The sequence below is a fragment of the Lactuca virosa genome, chromosome 4 (assembly GCF_052849685.1).
Source record: "Lactuca virosa cultivar CGN04683 chromosome 4, Lactuca_virosa_CGN04683_v6, whole genome shotgun sequence".
Classification (NCBI taxonomy): domain Eukaryota; kingdom Viridiplantae; phylum Streptophyta; class Magnoliopsida; order Asterales; family Asteraceae; genus Lactuca; species Lactuca virosa.
Genome location: NC_136429.1, coordinates 234,769,117 through 234,789,320, shown reverse-complemented (window position 1 = coordinate 234,789,320; position 20,204 = coordinate 234,769,117). Strand labels below are relative to the sequence as shown.

General features: G+C 31.1%; 1 protein-coding gene across 1 annotated transcript; it reads right to left on the bottom strand.

The window, feature by feature from the left end:
- Window positions 1-1,590: 1,590 nt before the first annotated feature.
- LOC145108077 (protein NRT1/ PTR FAMILY 1.2-like) lies at window positions 1,591-4,927 on the bottom strand. Its single transcript, XM_079045068.1, has 4 exons — window positions 4,643-4,927; window positions 4,268-4,485; window positions 3,327-3,874; window positions 1,591-2,931 (listed from the first exon to the last, which is right to left on the bottom strand). Exons 1-4 carry the CDS (start codon window positions 4,728-4,730, stop codon window positions 1,989-1,991), a joined length of 1,797 nt encoding a protein of 598 aa, XP_078901194.1. The 5' UTR covers window positions 4,731-4,927; the 3' UTR covers window positions 1,591-1,988.
- Between the last annotated feature and the right edge of the window lie 15,277 nt (window positions 4,928-20,204).

Below are 20,204 nucleotides of genomic sequence, written 5' to 3'. Positions count from 1 at the left end.
ACACTCATATGATCTTTAAAGGATTCTACTTATGTGAAAAATCTTAACCGTTTCAGACATAATAGTTGACATTTACCCTTAGCAAAAATACGGTTATGGCAATAGTTTATGCAACCCTAAGCGTTAATTAACGTAAGTCAAAATTAGATTAATTGAGTCTTTAATTGATATGGTAACATGATGTATTGTATCTTTTCAATAAAAAATGTAGAATGTGAAGTTGTTTTTTAATGTTAAACATGTTATAATCAACACTTCTATGACAACAAAGCACGTTGGGGACAGATATTTGATCCTCCATTGTCCTTTTCATCCTTAGCAAGTTCTCATATCAGATCCAGTCTTCACACATTTCAACTAATCTATGCTAGTTATCAATCTTCAACAAACTTGGCCTTCAACTATTAAGGTAATGATGGACATCTTCACTAGTTTACCTGACTCCCATTCTTCAATATACAACAAAGTTCTAGATAATCTCAGCTTCAGCTAGTAGTTTTGGCTGAGACACTTAGCCATTTTTTATTCGTTTACTAAGTGTGATTCTAAAATTTATCTAAGTATTGGTCATCAATGAAATTTATACAAAAGGAGTGAGACTAATATTAGTGCTTAACAATCCAAGTAAATGTTATAGAAGTGATCACAATCAAAAGTTTCTACAACAATTATGGTCGAGATTATATGTCTTAATTTGCAATGATTCTTGATTCCCCATTCAAGGGTCCCAAATAATGATTATCATATTTATTATTGCCTTTTCCATACCTAACCAACAATATCTTGTAATCATTTCTTGCAAACAACAGTTGGTACCAATTAGTAACCTTATAGTTTGTCAATCAATGTTCAATTCTCCTTGCTCTCAAACCAAATTCTGAAAAACATGCCACGTTAACTTCCAAAATTGGGTGTAATCATGTCTTGCAATTAATCTCTTGTTGTTGATCTTTTAATTAAACTACAATTATTATCATAATCATCCACCTATTTTGGTGCCCACGGGGTTCTACATAGGTACACATGTGACTCAAATTATTTGTTAATGTCTTGCCATAAATACAAAAATACAAATGGGGACAACTTTTCCTTGTTAACCTTTCAAGAAATAATACCAATTTATTGAATTACATCCCTACAAAATCAACATCATTGATGGTTACAACTAGACCATATGTTAATGAGATGTCCATTACCATCCACATAGATGTCACATCAAGAAAACTTATCGATTAATGCAATCTATAAGTTAACGAGTAAGATTTTTGATAATACAATGATTTTACGAAAACAATTCGGTTACGCGAGTAAGAAAAATGAAAACGTACGTTGATATTTTATGATATTAACTCTTTTATGCTTTGGTGATAGACAGAATTCATGTTCCCATATCAGTAACAAATTTATCTATTATGTGTCTTGCACCTATACCCGAACTAGAAAATTGAAACTTTGTTACCTTAAGAAATTAAATTTATGTTAAATGAAAAAATGACCAAAATTAGTTACCCTATGTAACTTGTGCTTTTTTTATACCTTTACGTAACTCAAATTACAACCATTTTGTATATCTTTTAAAACACACAAAGATGCAACAAACGAACATCTTAAAACACGCATAATATTTATGTTTACAAGTATATTTTCGAGTTCATTCCAACATATAAACCTATTACAATATCCATAATACAAAACTAAACAAAACCACATCTATCAACACCACAAGCAATAGCTCTTCCAACATCTTATCTTCAAGCATCAAACCAAACCGAACGAAACTAAACAACACCCCATGTCGCCATCGTTGCAACTTCAAGAGCCATTGGATCAGTTTAATTCTTAGTTCCCCAACACCCTCTTTTTTCTTCTTTCATTCGGGTTTTAGATCCATCATCATATATTCTAATAAACAAGATCACGTTTTACCACCATAACATGAACTTTTCTTGAAAAACACCTAATATTTGCAAGATTTTGCAAGAGGTCGATTATGATGGCAAACTTGAGAAAAGATTTTGTCTTTCATCCGCTACAGATCTTGCTCTTTGTAACTCTTCATTAGGGTCTTTACTACTACTACTCGTAGCCTCCTCTTTCACCATTTCATCAGCACAAGGACCATAAGCCCAACTACATGCTAAGAAATAGAAAAGATTCACAAAGCTCATAACAGCAAGAACCCAATAGTAACTATCATAACGCCCATGGTTAATATTAGTCGTGATCCACCCTTCTTTTCCACCACCTCGCGTAAGTCTTTGAACAGTGTTTAGAATAAAACTAGCCAACAAATTAGCGACAGCCATTCCTAACAAGAAAAGAGAAGCTGCAACACTCGACATGCTTTTAGGAAACTCCGAATAGTAAAACTCATTCTGCCCAATTGCACTAAAAGCTTCGGCTAATCCATGGAGACAGTATTGTGGGACCAACCACATTGCTGACATGGCAACTACGGCTTGAGGGTTGTTGTATAGCCCTTGTTCGATTGCTTTCTTTCTTCTAGCATGTTCAACAATGGCGGAAACCACCATGGCCATAGTTGAGATAACCAGACCAATACCCATTCTTAATTTGACGCCAAGATGGACTTGTTTCCCTCGAATTTTTGTAGCCAATGGGATTATAACACGATCGTATAATATAACCCAAAGTGCTAGAACAGCGATTGTGAAAAAAGCAAAAGAACCTGCGGGAATTTGGAAGCTTGATCCCATATGTCGATCCATGGTGCTTGCTTGGATTACTGGAAATGAAGATTGAGCGACGTTTATCGACATCATGAGACCTGAAGACCACAATGGTATGACTCTGATTAGAGCTTTGAGTTCTTCGATTTGCTCTACTGTGCATAGACTCCATGGGTCTAAAGCAACTCCATCTGAGGTTAAATCTTTTGGGTTTTGAACGATGCACGCTTTATTCAAGAACCTACATAACGAATTAAAGATTACACAGATTTTACAAAAATACCCCTTGTATTTATAGTTTTTTACAAAACTTTCTTACATCTTTTTTGTTACAATAGCTTTAAGTTACATGATTAAACTTAATATATACGATATGATTTAATATATATGAGAATATCAAATGAATATATAACATAATATCATAAGTAACAAATATTAAAATTAAAATATACCTACACAATATTAAAACCAAATATGATGTAAACGAATAGTATAAAACCAAATTTTGTGTTATATAAGTCCTTAACATCATTTTGGTGCAACAAAAAATGGGATTTTGTGTTTGGAGTGGAGATTACCCTTATAAAAAGTTCCATAATTGTAACTATTTAGGATCTAAGTGACAAAGAACAATACCTTAGTTTCTTCGTGGGAAGTGATTCGGGAGAATCCTTGTGATATTGCCACGAATCGGAATTTGGAGGCCGAGAAGGTAGTTTTCTGTTCTTATAAGCGACAACAATGACTTGTAAAAAGCTAGTGAATAAGCTCTTTTTAACTTTCATCTTGACGTATAGTGAAGAAGCAACAAAGAACAAGAGTGTCGATAAGAACATGAGAATTAAAGGAACCCCAAAACCCACCTTCCATCCAGCATGTTCTTGAATATAAACAATACCCGTGAAAGCAATAAGAACAGCAATCGCTCCTGCAGCATAATACCATCCGAAAAAGCTTTCTAATGCTCTTTCGTTTTTGGGATTGTGTTTATCGTCGATTTGTTCAGCACCAAATGCTAAAGAACATGGTCGAACACCTCCGGATCCCAAGGATATGAAGACGAAAGCGAAGATCAAGAACGCGAATTGAGAATGTGTCGCTTGTTTGCAGGTTTCGGTGAATTGATTACAAATCGGTGGCTTTAAATGTGGCACCATTGTTGTTATCCACAACAAGAGCATCCCCTGTAATTAGAATTAACAATTAATTAGCTTTAAATTATGATTTGGACGAAAAAGGTTTGAAATTTGAAAATTCAAATTGTTTTCGAGGGCTTCTATCAGAGAAATTATGAGGTAGGGTTTGTGGACCATGAATAGGCAGAAACTGGAGGAACCGATTCCATGTTCAGTGGATGTTTCAGACCTAATTAATTAGTGCTCTCCTGGACTTATTGAATTCAGCAACCTCGTCCAGATAAATTCTTTTTGTAAGTTAATATAGTCAACGTCAGAAATACTGTTCAAAGATCAAAAAAGCTTAAAAGAAACGACGTATGATTCATTAATCAATGCAGGATTCAATTGTGTTCTTATGTTCTTACTAAACACTCAGATTTAAACAAATTGAAAGATTACCAGAAAGGAGAAGCAAGAACCCAAACCAATGGTGAGAAATCGACCCAAATATGAATCTGAAAGAAATGCACCCAAAACAGGGGCAAAATTGGAAGCAGCAGTCCAAAGAAAGAGTATGTTTGTGCCTTTTGCGACACTAATCTTGTAGTCAGTCATCAAGTAGAATATCATATTTGGGACTAAACCATAGCTAGCCACCTTCTCAAATGCCTCATTTGCTGCAAAACAAGAAAAAGATCCAAGATTTATAAGAATCATCGAAAACCCAGATCAAATCAAGTACGAAACTTCAAGATTCAAGAAACCCATGAAGTAAAAATGCAAACTTTTCAAGATTTGAAGAATGTGGATGTGAATTAAGAAGAATCAACATACCTATGATGAAAGGCATAGTGACTAAACCTCCTTTCTTTCTTGAGGAAACCTGTGTTTCCTGGTTTAATTCCTCCATTTGCTCCCCCATTTTCTTCGTGTTTTTTTCTGACAAATAATATGGGGGTTTCCCTTTATATACTGGTGCTACTTAGAAGTTATGGGTTAATCTTTATGGTTAAAAAGAGGGGAAGGAAACTGTAGAGCATTTTGGATATGATTTTGCTCAAGAATGGGGTCTAACCACAAGTCAGAGTGAATATTTTAACAATGAAAACACATGGGGTTTGGTTTTCAACGAAAAGTCCAATCTCCACACTTGTTGAGTTTTTTCAGAGTGAGTGAGTGATAAGAAAGGGCATGGTTAATTTTTGCGTATTTGATTTTGGATTTTTTATTTTAATTATTTAGTTATAAATTTATAATATCAAAAATGTTTTTCTTTTTTTATTTCCGGTAAATAAGCTGAATTTTTTACTGTGGTGGGGTAGCATATGGGCTTGAATCCATGTGCATGTACGTAGACTTCAGTCCCCACCAACTCATGCCTCGAACTCAACCAAAAAAAACTAATATTTATTATTTAATAATTACCACTTTTGAATATTGTAGGTCATTGTATGTTCCTTCGTGATATAATAATATATACATAAGAAACTGTCATTTGTTATATTAATACATTTTTATGCTAACTGTATTTAGTAGGAGATTGGAAATTAGTTCTTTTATTATGTTATTTAGATGATTTTGCTTTAAAACTTGGTTACTATGTAGAATTTCTTGTCTAAATAGTTTATTTTTGAAAAACCAAATATCTATATTTTGTTTTTATTTATCTTTTTACCTACCATCTAGATGAAGATAGATATCTAAATCAAAAGAAAAGATTAAGAAAAATAATTAATATATTCCACATATCATTATTTTTTTTTTTTATGATTAACGCCGAAAAGAGTGGTGTCATTCTTACCATACTCACTTTAGTGTCACGTAAACATCATGTCAGTTTTTACCACAAAAATGTGGTTCTTTGCCACACAATGAGTGGTGCCATATTTTTTTTTAACAACTTAATTTAAATAAAAAATTCATTTTTAATTAAAAAACATAAAATATCATTACCTCAAAATAAAAAAAATTACATTGTCTTACTTAAAAAAACATAACAAAACATTAAAAAAAATCATAAACAACTAAAAAAAACTAGAAATCTTAAACTTACAAACTTAAAAAAAACACACATCAAATAAGAAAAATAAATAAGGGTCGTAAGGTTTATTTATTGGTTAAAAAAATCTCAAATTTAACCGTTGAATGGTGGAAGAAAAGAAATGAATAAAGGAGGAAAGAGGGATCATAGCTATACTCTACCATATGCGGTCAAATTGCATTCGAAACCACGATCAGAGGTGTTCCTCGAAATCGTGGCAAAGGTGCGGCAAAACATCACCCACTCCTTTAAGCCCAAGAAGATGGTATTGACAAATGATAAAAATATTTAATTTATCTATTTCTTTTTATATTTGTCTTCGTTCACTTCCAAGTAAAGCCCCTCTTAAGGCTTTTGGGATTCGAGTTCTCTCATGTTTCATCCATCAAAGTCAGGACAAAATCTCACTTCGAATCCAGTTTTATCCTTTCAAGATGTAAATGGTGTTTTCTATAAGACTTGCCATCAACATATGTGTCATTTTTTTGTACAATTAATAAAATTTTATTAAATCACAATTATCTTTTTTTAGCTCTAACCACACAATGAAACATCTTCTGTAAAATCACAATTCCAATATTATATATATAGGGGACAGTTCAAATAAAAACAGTAAATAGTGTGAGAACGTAAAAACACTTTTTTATGTTATTATTCTGCAATGAATTTTGTATCGACAACTTTATGTCATTATTCAGCAAAGAATAAATGAATAGTCAAGGGTTAAAATTAAAATTAGAATTTACTACAAAAATGCACATATATAAGTTTATAATAGAATAATAACATTGTAATGAATATATGACTAATCGAAAGTTAATATTTATATTAGAATTACTTCAACAATACACATATACAAAATTCATTACAGAATAATAACATAAACATAGTGTTTTTACGTTCTCACACTATTTACTGTTTTTATTTGAACTTACTTCTATATATATATATATATATATATATATATATATATATATATATATATATATATATATATATTAAATCCAAAGGAGCTTAGGAATAGTATTCTTTTAGGCTTTAGGATTTTGCCACAAAAGTTTGCTGAACTTGACACTTTTAGTCCCTAAAGTAAAAAAATTTACATTTTTGCCTTTTGATTAAGTTTTTGTGCCTTAAGGTTTTTGCCACAAATCTTTAATGACTTTGACACTTTTAGTCCTTATATTCAAAGGTATTACATTTTGGTGTTTTTGCCACAATTCTTTAATGAATTTGACACTTTTTGTCCTTGTAGTCAAAAGTTTTACATTTTGACATAAAAAACACAAAAAAACCTCCTTTAAAATTTTGCCAACATATTTTCTCAACGTTAACAACTTTAATATTATTGCCACAACATTTTGGATTTTCTCCAGTGTCCCTTTTTTTCGTTGTACACTTTTGACATCTAATTTTAGGAGTTGTCGACTTTCTTCCCTATTTATGGTGATTTACAATTTCAGCACATATCTTTTAAAGTTTGCCGATTTTTTCCATATTACCCCAAAAGCGGCATAGCCGCGGGTTCTTTACTAGTTCTAATAATATAACAACATATCAATTTGAAAATAGATTATACCATCTTATTATAGCATACAAGTACGATACATAACTAATAATTAATTTTCAGTTATACTTATTTTAGGATACTCAACAAAATAAATAACACTACTTTCTAATCATAATTAATATCTTAACCATCTTTGAAAAACATTGTTTATATAGCCACTAACCTCGCAATTGGTCAAGTTACAAAGTTGTGAGATACGAAAATGTGATGTGAGGTAGTTGTAATCTCGTTTCCTACTTTTTTTAACTTTGTAATTGTTTTTGTTTTGCCCATCTAGCAACTTGTTAGTTGGACCTTTTATTTATATTTATTTGTCGGTTCCAAAAAAATAATAATGAAAAATATTTCTCGAAACTTTTCCTATTTTGTCAGGTTTTAAACTTTCTCCAAGATGAGTAATTTATTTACTTAATTCTTCTTATATCGATAAGGTTTCCAAAACTTAATATGTCAATTGTTGCTCCAAAAATGAGTTTTGGAACTAGAAGCATAGTTTCACATGTCAATTTTCAATATTTTTCTTTTATGGATTGATATATAAATGAGATATAATAGTTAAAAACATGCTAAATTGAGTGAAAAATAAGCTTCAGAATAGCAAAAACATGTTAGAAATTCGATGAACTTTTTCTTCGATTAGTGTATACACATGATATAATAGTTAAATACATGCTAAATTTGTATAGAGCGGACTAGAGTATTATGTGTATGTTTAATGAGTTTTGAACTTGGAAGTGTACCCAAAACTTGAACAACGTATTTCCAACGCAAAGAGCATGTTCGAAACTCGATGAGCATGTTCAGAACTCAATGTTTATTCTTTTTATTTTATTTTTGGTGTTGGTATATTTATGGTATTGTGACGAGCATTGTGATGTGAAGTTTTATATGACATTTATTTTTTACGATAATCACATTCATCAACACCTTCGCCGACATAATTTGAAGTGGCACGTATGGAGCATATTCAATAAAATTTTGTTGATATTTATTCCATAGAATTTGTTTATGTTGGATCAATATGCTCAAGAATCATTATTGAATTATGTTACTAATAATATATAATCTCATATGGTCACACCTTAATCAAGTTGGTACCTATTGATATTTATTAAGTATTTGATTTTTAATAAATAAATTCAACTCTTTTTTTTAATTAGAGAATAATTATTGTTTTATAAAATAATTATAAAGAAAGAACATACTAATTATTATATGATATAACATGATTAATAAGTCATGTACAAATGTTTTGGACATGTTGGTTACTTTATGACTTAACTATTTGGTTGGTGTATTTGGTTGAAGAAACTAAAAAACATTTTTTTGTCTCTTCTTCCTCCTCTTGGTCGTAACTTTTAGAGATACGGAGGTTGCTTGTCAACCTCCCTCCTCTTGCTCCCTATGCTTACTTTACTAGATATTACTTTATAGTATTATAATGTATAGACTTTACATTGCCTGGGAGAATTTAAAGGAGTGTTGTGCATGAGAAAAACTTCCTTTTGGCCTTGTGAAGATACCAAAACCGTAGACACTCTTTCTCTTCCTCTTGCTCTCTTTTGAAGTTAGTCATTCGTGTTTGCGTGCTCCTTGTGTTTTCTCCTTTAGTACTTACTTGTTTTAAGCACTTAAAGGCTTAAGAAACACAAGATACAAGAAGCGAACTAGCATTCCAAAGTGCTTTACTCTTGGTGGTGGATACCTGTAGAGAAGATCAAGCTTCTTGTATTTTGCCATCTACTTCAACACCTCAATACCAAGTGGGTTCAAAGGCTCTAGAGGCTGTCATTGTAAAGCATCCTATGGTTGTTTTAATATCATTCTAACCTATGTAAAAAGATCCTTGATGGTTTTGTTTTGAAATGGTCTAAAATAAAATAGTTATTTTATAAATGTTTCCGTTGTCGTGTTTACGAAAAAACTCTATTTTTGTTTCAAAACCTATCAGTGGTATCAGGACAATCTTTTATATGTTAGAACTAGACGAATGTTCGCGCGTTGCGCAGAAGCATCTATATAGCTGAAATTTTTATAAATATATGTTTTTTTAAATATAACAATAATGTTGTTAAGTTTGATATAATAATTTGTATACATAAAAAGACTATTATTTCAATAGGGAAAAATGGTGGGGTATGTAAGGTAAGGTGATGGGTGGGGTTGGGGTGTGTTTATTTAAATAAATTTAAAAATCAAGGGAAAAAATAGTCTTTTTAGGTAAGTCAGGGACCAAGTGCGTAACAAAAACAAATAGTATGAACCTTCCGAGTTAAGAAAATAAGTCAGGGACCAAACACGCAAATTACTCTAAACCATAGGGACCATTCGTGTAATTTACTCTATTTTGAATTATATGATAATATATACATCTATTAAAATTGAATAATCTCACTCTTTTAAATGACCACTACCCGCGGGTTACTCATGAATAAAATTAAATATAATATATGGTTTAATGTTATTTATAGTTGTTGTTATTGTTAATTAATTTTTTAAAATTTATTTGTTTAACGTTTTAAATTCTATCATTGTAATTATTTAAAGCATCAATTTTTTTTTATTTTAAAGGTAACAATACAATCATTTATATAGAGCTATTTTTAACTATTGTTATTGTAAGTTATTTTAAGTTACTTATTTGAAAACTTTTAACGATTATAAAATATGTTTAGGAAATATTTTAGTTAAATTGATATTACAAATTAGTTTTTGCATTTAGCACTACAATTTATCACTTTTAACTATTCACAAAATATACTTTGGGTTTTTAAGTGGAACTGAAATTTATATTGAAGTTGACCGTGTAATGTTATATTTAAATTAACAATTTAAGTATTTTGTCCAAGCTGTTCAAAAGTTGTAGCTTTAAACTGATAATGGTTTACATAGAACAACATATTAAATATAATAAATTAAGTATAATATGTTAAAAGTTAAAGACATAACTTTATAAGTAGAAGTAAAAATATTATTTTAATATTGAAATTTAGTTTATTTATGATTACACTTTAGCTTTAATACTTATTTAACCTTATTAACTAACTTATAATCATTATTAGAAAGACACTACAATTTATCACTTTTAACAATTCACAAAATATTCTTTAGGTTGTTTAAGTTGAACTAAAATTTATATTTAAGTTGATCGGGTAAGGTTATATTTAAATTAACAATTTAAGTATTTTATACAAATTGTTAAAAAGTTGTAGCTTTAAAATGATAATGGTTTACATACAACAATATATTAGACCTAATAAATTAAGTATAATATGTTAAAAGTTAAAAACATAACTTTATAAGTAGAAGAAAATATATTCTTATAATATTGAAAGTTAGTTTATATATGATTACACTTTAGGTTTTATATTTATTTAACCTTATTAACCAACTTATAATAATTATTAAAAAAAAAATTGAAAAGTCATGGGAGTTTCAAATGAATGTGGTGAAAGGAAAAATGAATGGGAGTTTCAAATGAATGTGGTGAAAGGAAAAATGCTTCATTTATAAGTATACTAGGTGTAACATCGCGCGTTGCCCAAGAATACATTTAAGTGGTTAAAATAATTATGGGAAAAATAGAAATATGTTCAAATTTACGTTTTTAGTCATGTTTTGGGCATTAACCGAATTATCAAATAACATAAAAATCCATCAACTTATATTTTCATACTATCTAATATAGTTCATACCTTATAAACTGTACTTTTACTTTTATAATATCCAATATATATTATAAGTTTTTGTATAACATTAATATAATCTACTTTTCTTATGTCCGATAATATTTTATGGATAAAATAAGAAATAAGTTGTTTTGAGAGCTATTAATAAACAATATTGAACTAATAAACTTTGTATTACACTATTTATATTACACCAAAACATCCAAGGTTTTATATATGAACTTTCAAATATTAAACACTGAAATTAAGAATGAAGTCATACAAAATATATCATTATACATAAATGTCATCAAGCGTTTTAAAATAATTCGATTAGTAAATATGATATTTAATTTTAATTACATATTTTGCAAGGCGTACGTTTGACTTTATGTTGGTGCGCCGAGAATCCTATTCCTTAATTTGTACCTAAAAAATTAAGGTGAATAGGAATATAAAATAGATATTACTAAGCATTAATATAAATAATTATAAAGGGTATGTGGATCTCCTACCACAGGTTAAAGACAACATATCTCTCTAATGATATCGATTCCTATGTGAAATTTTGGTTGAAGTGTTTTGACCTCTATTATAATATATATATATATATATATATATATATATATATATATATATATATATATATATATATATATATAGAGAGAGAGAGAGAGAGAGACGGAAAGTATAACATATGTATGAGTTTTAATTAATTATCTTTTTGAAACGGTATAATTACAAAACAAAAAAAACATATTTAAAATATTTAATTAAATATTTTCGACATCACCCTATATAACATATGATCAATATATTAACGATTAAACCACAATATACAACGACTGTATTACAATAATCCAAAAACGAAGAAAATATAAAAACGAATTAGTATAACAAACTTACAAATTAAAAGTTCTAATATAATAGCATATCTCCAAAAGTGGTCATAAGACCTCAACCCAACACAAAAACATTTAAGTTTGTTTTCTTTTTGAAATTTGTATATGATTTGTATGCATGTCTTCCCAAAAGATTGGCCTTTTTATAGTAAACTTTTCACTAAATGCTAATTAAACATAATATAAGTTATAAAACTTTTGAGTGTTAAATCATAATTAAGAAAACTTTTGAGTTGCATTAGTTAAAAAATAGGGTTTCAAATGCATGAGATTCAAGAAAAAATGTTAGCTTTATAAGTATGTATGATAATGATAATGATGATTTTATATGTTTGGTGATCTTTGGTTTTTGGAAAATAAACATGGTTTTCTTTTTACTAAGAAATGTCAATATTTGTTTTCCTTTGGCAACTTGTAGTTTAAAATTGTTTATTTTTTGTATAACCATTTTTTCATGCGTTGTGGTTATATCAAAGTTGCCTTAGAAAAAACGAAGTGTTGTTTGTTAATATGTTAATGATGTGTATAAACAAGCCATTAAGACATTTTTTGTTGATATTTATTTATTCATATAATAATGTAGTTGATAAATATGTATTATTTCATTTATTCATTTTTGTATGTAATAGATTAGTTTAGACTAGTTTGTTTATTTTTTACAAAAAGGAGCTGATCCGTACACAATAATTTGTCTCCATACACAACAATTGGTGCTTTAAAATATTGTATTGTACAACTATATAATGCATAAATTGTTATGTACGACAAAAAAACTGTTCTGTACGAATCACTTCCCTTTACAAAAATGTAACAAGATAGAGCATTGAAGACCTTTCAAGACATGGTGATTTTGAAGACCTTGAAGTGTCCTAATAAGTCCCTTGGAAAGTGATTTAATATTTGTTTTGACGACTCACAATAAATATTACTAGAAAATGGTTTTTGTTTATACACTTTATAATACATGCTTGTGATGTTATACTTTTGTTGCTATAAAATTTTGTATGTATGAAAATGTGTTTACATGATAAAAAAAACATTTTGACAACAATAACATTAAGTTAGAGTTTAAAATTTTACATAAAAGAATTTCAACATAAGATGTTCAAAAATTGAGTTTTTTTGTTACAAAGATAAAACTCTTAAAATACCAAATTTTAAATATTTAAAAAAGGGTTAAAATGTTTTTTAAACTTAATCTAAACTACATAAATCTATAATAAAAGAAAGTTGTATTAAAAAGTTAAAAAACAGTTCCTATCGTTATAACGTCTAATTAAAATTGAGTATTAATGCTTCTAGCCCAGCGGTATTTGATGTTGCTCTCCTTCCTTTAGGTCGATGGTTCAAGTCCCGTTAGGAAAATATGTGGATTTAGGAGTAGTTTATGAATAAAATAGATTTGTCGTCACAAAAAAATGAATATAAGAGATAAATTCAATTTTATATTTTTGGAACCTTATAAAATGTATCATGAAATATTTATGCATGAAATATTGATGATATAAAATGTTTTAAAATGCTAGAATAATAACACATTTATAAAATCCCTTATTCCAAAACTTCAAATCTATGCAATCTGTTTAAAAATCACTTGTGCAATTCTTGTGGATTTTAGGCCACCTTGTCTATTTGGATTGTCAAATGATGGTCAATGTGTTTTATATTTACTTGTAGGATAAAGATCACCTAATCATTTGCAAACTATAATTGACAAGTTTTTTAAATAGATGATTTGATCAAGTATTTTGTGGGGAAATGATTCATACACAACATTTTTTTCCGTACACAAAAAATTATGTTTCACATGATTATACGGTACAACATTTTAAATCATAAACTGTTGTGTATGGAAAAATATTGTTGTGTATGGATCAGCTCACTATCTTATGTGATAAAGGTCACATAGGGATAAGAGACCATGTGTATACATCTAAGCAAGTGGGAGCAAAATTGTTTTTCTAGTTCTATATGTCGATGACATATTATTGATCGGGAAACATATCCCAACATTGAAATAGACCAAGGCTTATCTTATCAAGCCCTTTTAAATGAAAGACCTAGGCGATGCTGCACACTTACTCGGTTGTAGGATCTATAGAGATATATCCCAAAGACTCACTAGTTTGAGTCGGAATACATACATTGACAAAGTCATAAAATGTTTTTTAATGGATAACTCAAAACAAGGAATTGTACCCATACTGCCTGACACCATTCTTTGTAAGACAGATTGTCCTAATACTGACGATGAGATCAAAAGAATGAGTCGCATACCGTATGCTTCGATAGTAGGTTCAATTATGTATGCTATGACATGTACAAGGTCGACTGTAGCTTATGCTATTAGTTTGACTTGTAGATATCAAGCTAATCATGGTGAAAAATATTGGATGTCTTTAAAGAACATCCTTAAGTACTTAAGAAGGACTAAAGATATGTTCCTAGTTTTTGGAGGAGTAGATGAAGAGGTTGTTGTAAGATGGTACATTAATGCTAGCTTTAACACTAATCGAGATAACTCACGATAACAGTCGGGTTACGTGTTCACCCTTAACAAAGGAGCCATTAGTGTGTTGCGCCAGAGGCAACTCCAGGCTCAACTCCAAAAGTTGATGGATGAAGAAATTCATCGATGATCTGTGTGTTGTCCCAAGCATCAAAAACACCAGTAAGATGTTTTGTGACAATAGTGGTGTTATTGCTATCGCAAGAGACCCAATGGTTACCAACAAGACTAGACACATTCAACAAAATTCAATTTCATTCATTAGAAATTTGAATTGGGAAATATATGCATTGATAAGGTGCATACAGATGATAATCTAGTATATATGTTCATAAAACCTCTTTATCAAAACAAGTTTGAGGGTCATGCAAAAGGAATCGGTCTTCCATTAGATAATTTTTGGATTTAAATATGTACTTTACTTATATCTGGATAATTTGAACTATGTAGCAATGATATGTAATCTTTTTTTATATATGAGATATATCTTTTGTGTTAAATATTATTGTGTGCTATGTTAGCATGTTATTTAATCCTTGAATAATGTGATTATTATAAATTATCCATAGTCAGTCACTATTATGGGAGAAACTGTGAATTAAGACTAATATGAATCAGATTGGTTGATTTCAAGTAGTGAAATAGAAAAGTGTCGCATCTAAATCCATGTGTACCTATGAGAGAACAACCTTGCATATGACCCGCATCAATAATCAATTCATGGATCATCGTCATAAGTGAGTCTTGAACACTAGTAAATATCTTTATATCTTTCGACCTGAGATACATATTAGAGACTCAAGTATGGGAATTATTGTACTTTAACATGGTTAAACGTTGTTCATAACCATGAAGTTATAAAAGGATTTCTTTGGGTATAACATGAACTATATGAGAGTATGTATGTAGTCAAGATGGGATTTGTTCCTTTTATGTGTTGAGAGTTAGATATCTAAGGTGCCTTGCTTAAATTTGGATGACAATTGAGAATGATTACGTTCCATGTCTGATATCCAACATGATGTTTGTAACTAGAGAATACTGATACACTTATCTTATACTTCAGTTGCAGCTTTTGAGCCCCTGGAATTGGATGTTGATTGATGGCACCCATTCGTGTGTTGTTTGGGGCATTGGCCCATTGCAAGATGTTAGCTACTGTCTATGTCAATATGTAATGAATATTGTGCAAGTGGGAGATTGTTGAATCTATATGCTCAAAAATCATTATTGAATGATGTTACTAATAACATATGATCCTATATAGTCGCACCTTAATCAAGTTGGTACTTCTTGAATATTTATTAAGTATTTGATTAATAATAAATAAATTCAAATCTTGTATTTAATTAGAAAATAATCATTGTTTTATGAAAATAATAATAAAAGAAAGAACATACTAGTTATTATATGATATATTATGATTAATTAGTCATGTATAAATGCTTTGGACACATTGGTTACTTTATGAATTAACTAGTTGGTTGGTATATTTAGTTGAAGAAACTAGAAAACATTTTTTTTGTCTCTTCTTCCTCCTCTTGGTCGTAACTTTTAGAGATATGGGAGGTTGCTTGTCAACCTCCCTCATATTGCTCCCCATACTTACTTTACTAGAGATTACTTTATAGTATTATAATGTATATGATTTATTTTGCATATGATATTTAAAGGAGTGTTGTGCACAAGAAAAACTTCCTTTTGGCCTTGTGAAGATACCAAAATCATAAACACTCTTTTTCTTCCTCTTTCTCTCTTTTGAAGTTAGTCATTTGTGCTTTAGTGTTCCTTGTGTTTTCTCCTTTAGTGCCTACTTGTTTTAAGCACTTAAAGTCTTAAGAAACTCAATATACAAGAAGGGAACTAGCACTCCAAAGTGTCTTACTCTTGGTGGTGGATACTTGTAGAGAAGATCAAGCTTCTTGTATTTTGCCATCCACTTCAACACCCTAATACCAAGTAGGTTCAAAAGCTCCAAGCGTTGTCATTCTAAAACACCTTATGGTTGTTTTAATATTATTTTAACCTATGTAAGAGGATCCTTGATGGTTTTGTTTTAAAATGGTCTAAAATAAACTAGTTATTTTATAAATGTTTCTGTTGTCGTTTTTAAGAAAACCTCTATTTTTGTATCAAAACCCATCAGTTTCCCGATTTAACCATTTTCAAGATCGCGTACATTCCTTAGGGACCCCATTAGATATTATTCAATAATAGCATGCTATATGTAACATCCTAAAATTTCAGTTTATGATGTTAGTAAAATTAATGCAATGAATGATATTTATGTATGCTAATGAAAAAACAATTACTTTTGAAATATGCAAAATGGGACAAAATCGTGATTTTGCCTAATATGTTTTAGTGATCATGGTTAAGTGTCATTATTAATGTTTGAAAATATTACATTATATTTAACAATAATAATTTAGTGTTTTAAGCCCACTCTTATAAGGATAATGAAAATGAAAAAGTATAAGCTTGTGGTGCTCTAATGGGACAAAAAGTAAGAATTAGTGTTAAACATGCCTAAGTGTATTAATATTGTGATAATTCCATGTAAACATATTATAATATGTATGATAAGTAAAATGGTGTGAAACGTTATTAGCATAACACAAAAGTAGTAAAATCGCAAAGTATGTTGTTATTCAGTGTAAAAGTGTAACAAAATGTGGAAAACGGGTGAAAGACCCATAAGAACAAGGTTTAGTACTCTATGAACTAGTTGGAAATATTTTATTGACAACTTTTTTGAGTAAATACGAGTTCATTTATAAAAGGATATGAGTTATAACCAAATTTGGACACTTATCAAGTAAAAGATGAAATATTATGCGACACCTTATGTTTAAGGCCATATAACTCAAGATATGGAGCTCAAAATCAATAATATTCTAAATTAAAGTTGTATTTAATGCAAAAAAGAATCCAGAAAAAGCATCTAAATTGGAGTTCATAAAGAAATATGAAGGTTTGAAAGACTACAGACTCATGTTGTGTGCTATCAAAATATTAGCTAACTTTGACTTGGAGTTGACTTGTTGACCAACGAAATTAAATGAGTGAATGCCGTATTTTCTTATCATTTTAGCAAGAAACATTTGTAGTTTTAAGTATGTGAAGGTCAAGGGGAGATTAGTGTTTGTTACACAATCAAAGAAGAAATCGAGAAGAGATTAAGGGATTTCACCATCTAACTTCGGATTTAAAGGTATAATATCACTACCTTTTCTTTTATAGTAGAAAATCACAACTTTAATTATATTTCTTGAACCTTAAAATCATTAAGGGTCTTGCATGTGTGATTTAATGGGTGATTTTAGTAGTTTAAACAGGCTTATCCAGCAGACAAGTTGAAATCTTGTGATTAAGACCCATAATCTCAATCGTTGTGGAATTAGATCAAAGAGTCCTCAAATATGGTGTTCATGATGTATACAGGACCATTAAAATGTGCGAGGAGTGACTTAGAAAAACTAAATTCAGTTTGGTATCAGTCTATGTAGAGTAAGTTGCTGAAAATGGACATGCAACCAAAGATTGTTGTTATTTCGGGTCTACTAGTGTGGCACACGACCCTTTCCTGGATATGCAATAATGGATATATGGAATCTTTGATATTTAGTATCTAAAATATTGATTCTTAAAACTACCGAATAAGCAATTTATACCAACATTACTACATAGATAATACAATTCACTGAATGGTTTGGATGTTTTTTCTGGCATGCAACTTATCATTGTAGTAATAATACTTAGCTAATAAGAACGATTAAGTTGTTTTCAATAAATCCAAAAACATTCAATATAACCATGTTCCTCTTGTTGTGAGACCTGCTGCTATTTTATGCTATTTTTCGAGACCTATAATTATGTCCCTCTCATGGTACTGTATAATTGTGTTCATCTTATGGGAACCTATAACTATGCTCCTCTTATGGGAACTTGTAAATCGGGGACTATGAATTTGTCCATAACATTAAATCATAATAGTGAAAACTGTAACATCCCGTTTAAAATAGAATAATGAAATAATAAATCTGGAACCCCGAGATGTAATTTTATTATTATTATATAGCAAAAATCAAATAATAATTAGCGGAGTGTTGGTTTCGGGGAGCCAAATGTCATGATTTAGAGTTTCGGGAGTTAGAGTGTAATTTCTGGATTTGTTTTGCAAAAGATTCTCAAAGTGGAGGGCTGATTAGTAAAATTACACATTGGATTTGAAAGGAATTTCCGAAGTCAGGGTAGAAAGGGTAAAATATGGACTTAGTTTGAAATAAAAAGAGAAAGGAAGGGCTGATAGTGTCATTATGGGAATAAAGTTCTAAGGGAGTCGGGTATATAAACCTGCTACCCTCTCAAACCCTAACCCTAAACCATGTATGTTGCAGCCTTCACCCCACCTCCCTCCAGCCGCCACCGTTCACCTCCCTTTCCGTTCCGACCAACCAAGACCGCCGACATCTACCATGATCAGAGCAAATCCTTTCTACGTCGGAATGAGAGCACGACTGCCAGGGGTTAGTTGCTGTTGTGAACCACCAAAACTCAGCCGCCATTGCCGCCACACCTCCACTGTTCTCCTTCTTCTACTTTCTGTCGCCAACCCTAGCCGCCGAACGACGTGAGCGATCGGAAGAACCGCCATGAACGACGCCAAAGACGATGGGGACCGTGGGAGGGCGGCCGTTCTGCCGCTGTTGCTTCCATCATTCGCTATTGCTTCCATCATGTCGCGAATCGACGTGGGCGACTGCGAACCGTCATGGTCGCCGCTGTGCTGCTGATTATTGTCGTTGGACACTATGTTGTTGTTGCTGCCATGCAATGAACGCCACCAGGTGGGTGGCTGCTTTCGGACCTCGGGCGATGCGTGTGTTGCGTGTAGGGCTGTTTGGCAGGAAAACCAAGAACAGCCACCACCACCACCGTGAGGTGGTGGCTGCCACCATGTGCCACTGTCGGCCACCACTAAAGTGGTTGTGTGGGTGTGTTTATATTAGTGTGTGGGTTTATTTCGGGTTATTTCATTGTATAATTGTAATTAGTTACTAGAATAATAAAAAGACACTCATAACCACCCACCGTGAGGTGGTGGATGCCGCCTCCTGCCGCCACCAGCTGCCGTGTTGGGTGGCGGTGTGCCATGTTTGTGTTTTGATTCATTTGGGATGCTTGGACAAATGGACTTGAACCATAACCACCACCGTGAGCTGCCATTGACCACCACTCCCCGAGGTGGTAATGGGTGGTGCCCGACTAACGAAACCCTAATGGGACTAGTAGGCTTAATGAAACCCTAATGGGCCCAATGAATCCCTAATTGACCTAAAAGCCCAACCATTTGACTACTGGGCTAGTATGTGGGTTGGAAACCCTAATTAGGGTTTGGAAAACCCTAATGTCATGAAACCCTAATTTTGGGGATTGATCGGGACCCGCACTGGAATTAATTAATAAACTTAAAATATGAATTAATAATCATTGGTAGTTTAACCTAAGGAAATATTGGACTTAATGGATTAAGTCCTTAATGGGATAAGTAGGAACACTTAACCCTAATCATCATTTCATGTGAAAAACCTAATTTCACGTGGGCCTTGAGTTGGGCCTTTCTATTGGACTTTGGTGATGGGGTTGTTGATGGGCCATCCAAGAACAAGCATATGGATTAGAATATTTAGATGGGCTTTAGAA

What these genes read in the sequence shown, in the direction of transcription:
- LOC145108077 (XM_079045068.1), bottom strand. Translation starts at nt 4,730, where the DNA reads ATGGGGGAGCAAATGGAGGAATTAAACCAGGAAACACAGGTTTCCTCA. An exon ending in CACTATGCCTTTCATCATAG is followed by an intron (nt 4,486 to 4,642) that starts GTATGTTGATTC and finishes CTTGTTTTGCAG; the next exon opens with CAAATGAGGCATTTGAGAAG. An exon ending in GTTCTTGCTTCTCCTTTCTG is followed by an intron (nt 3,875 to 4,267) that starts GTAATCTTTCAA and finishes TTCTAATTACAG; the next exon opens with GGGATGCTCTTGTTGTGGAT.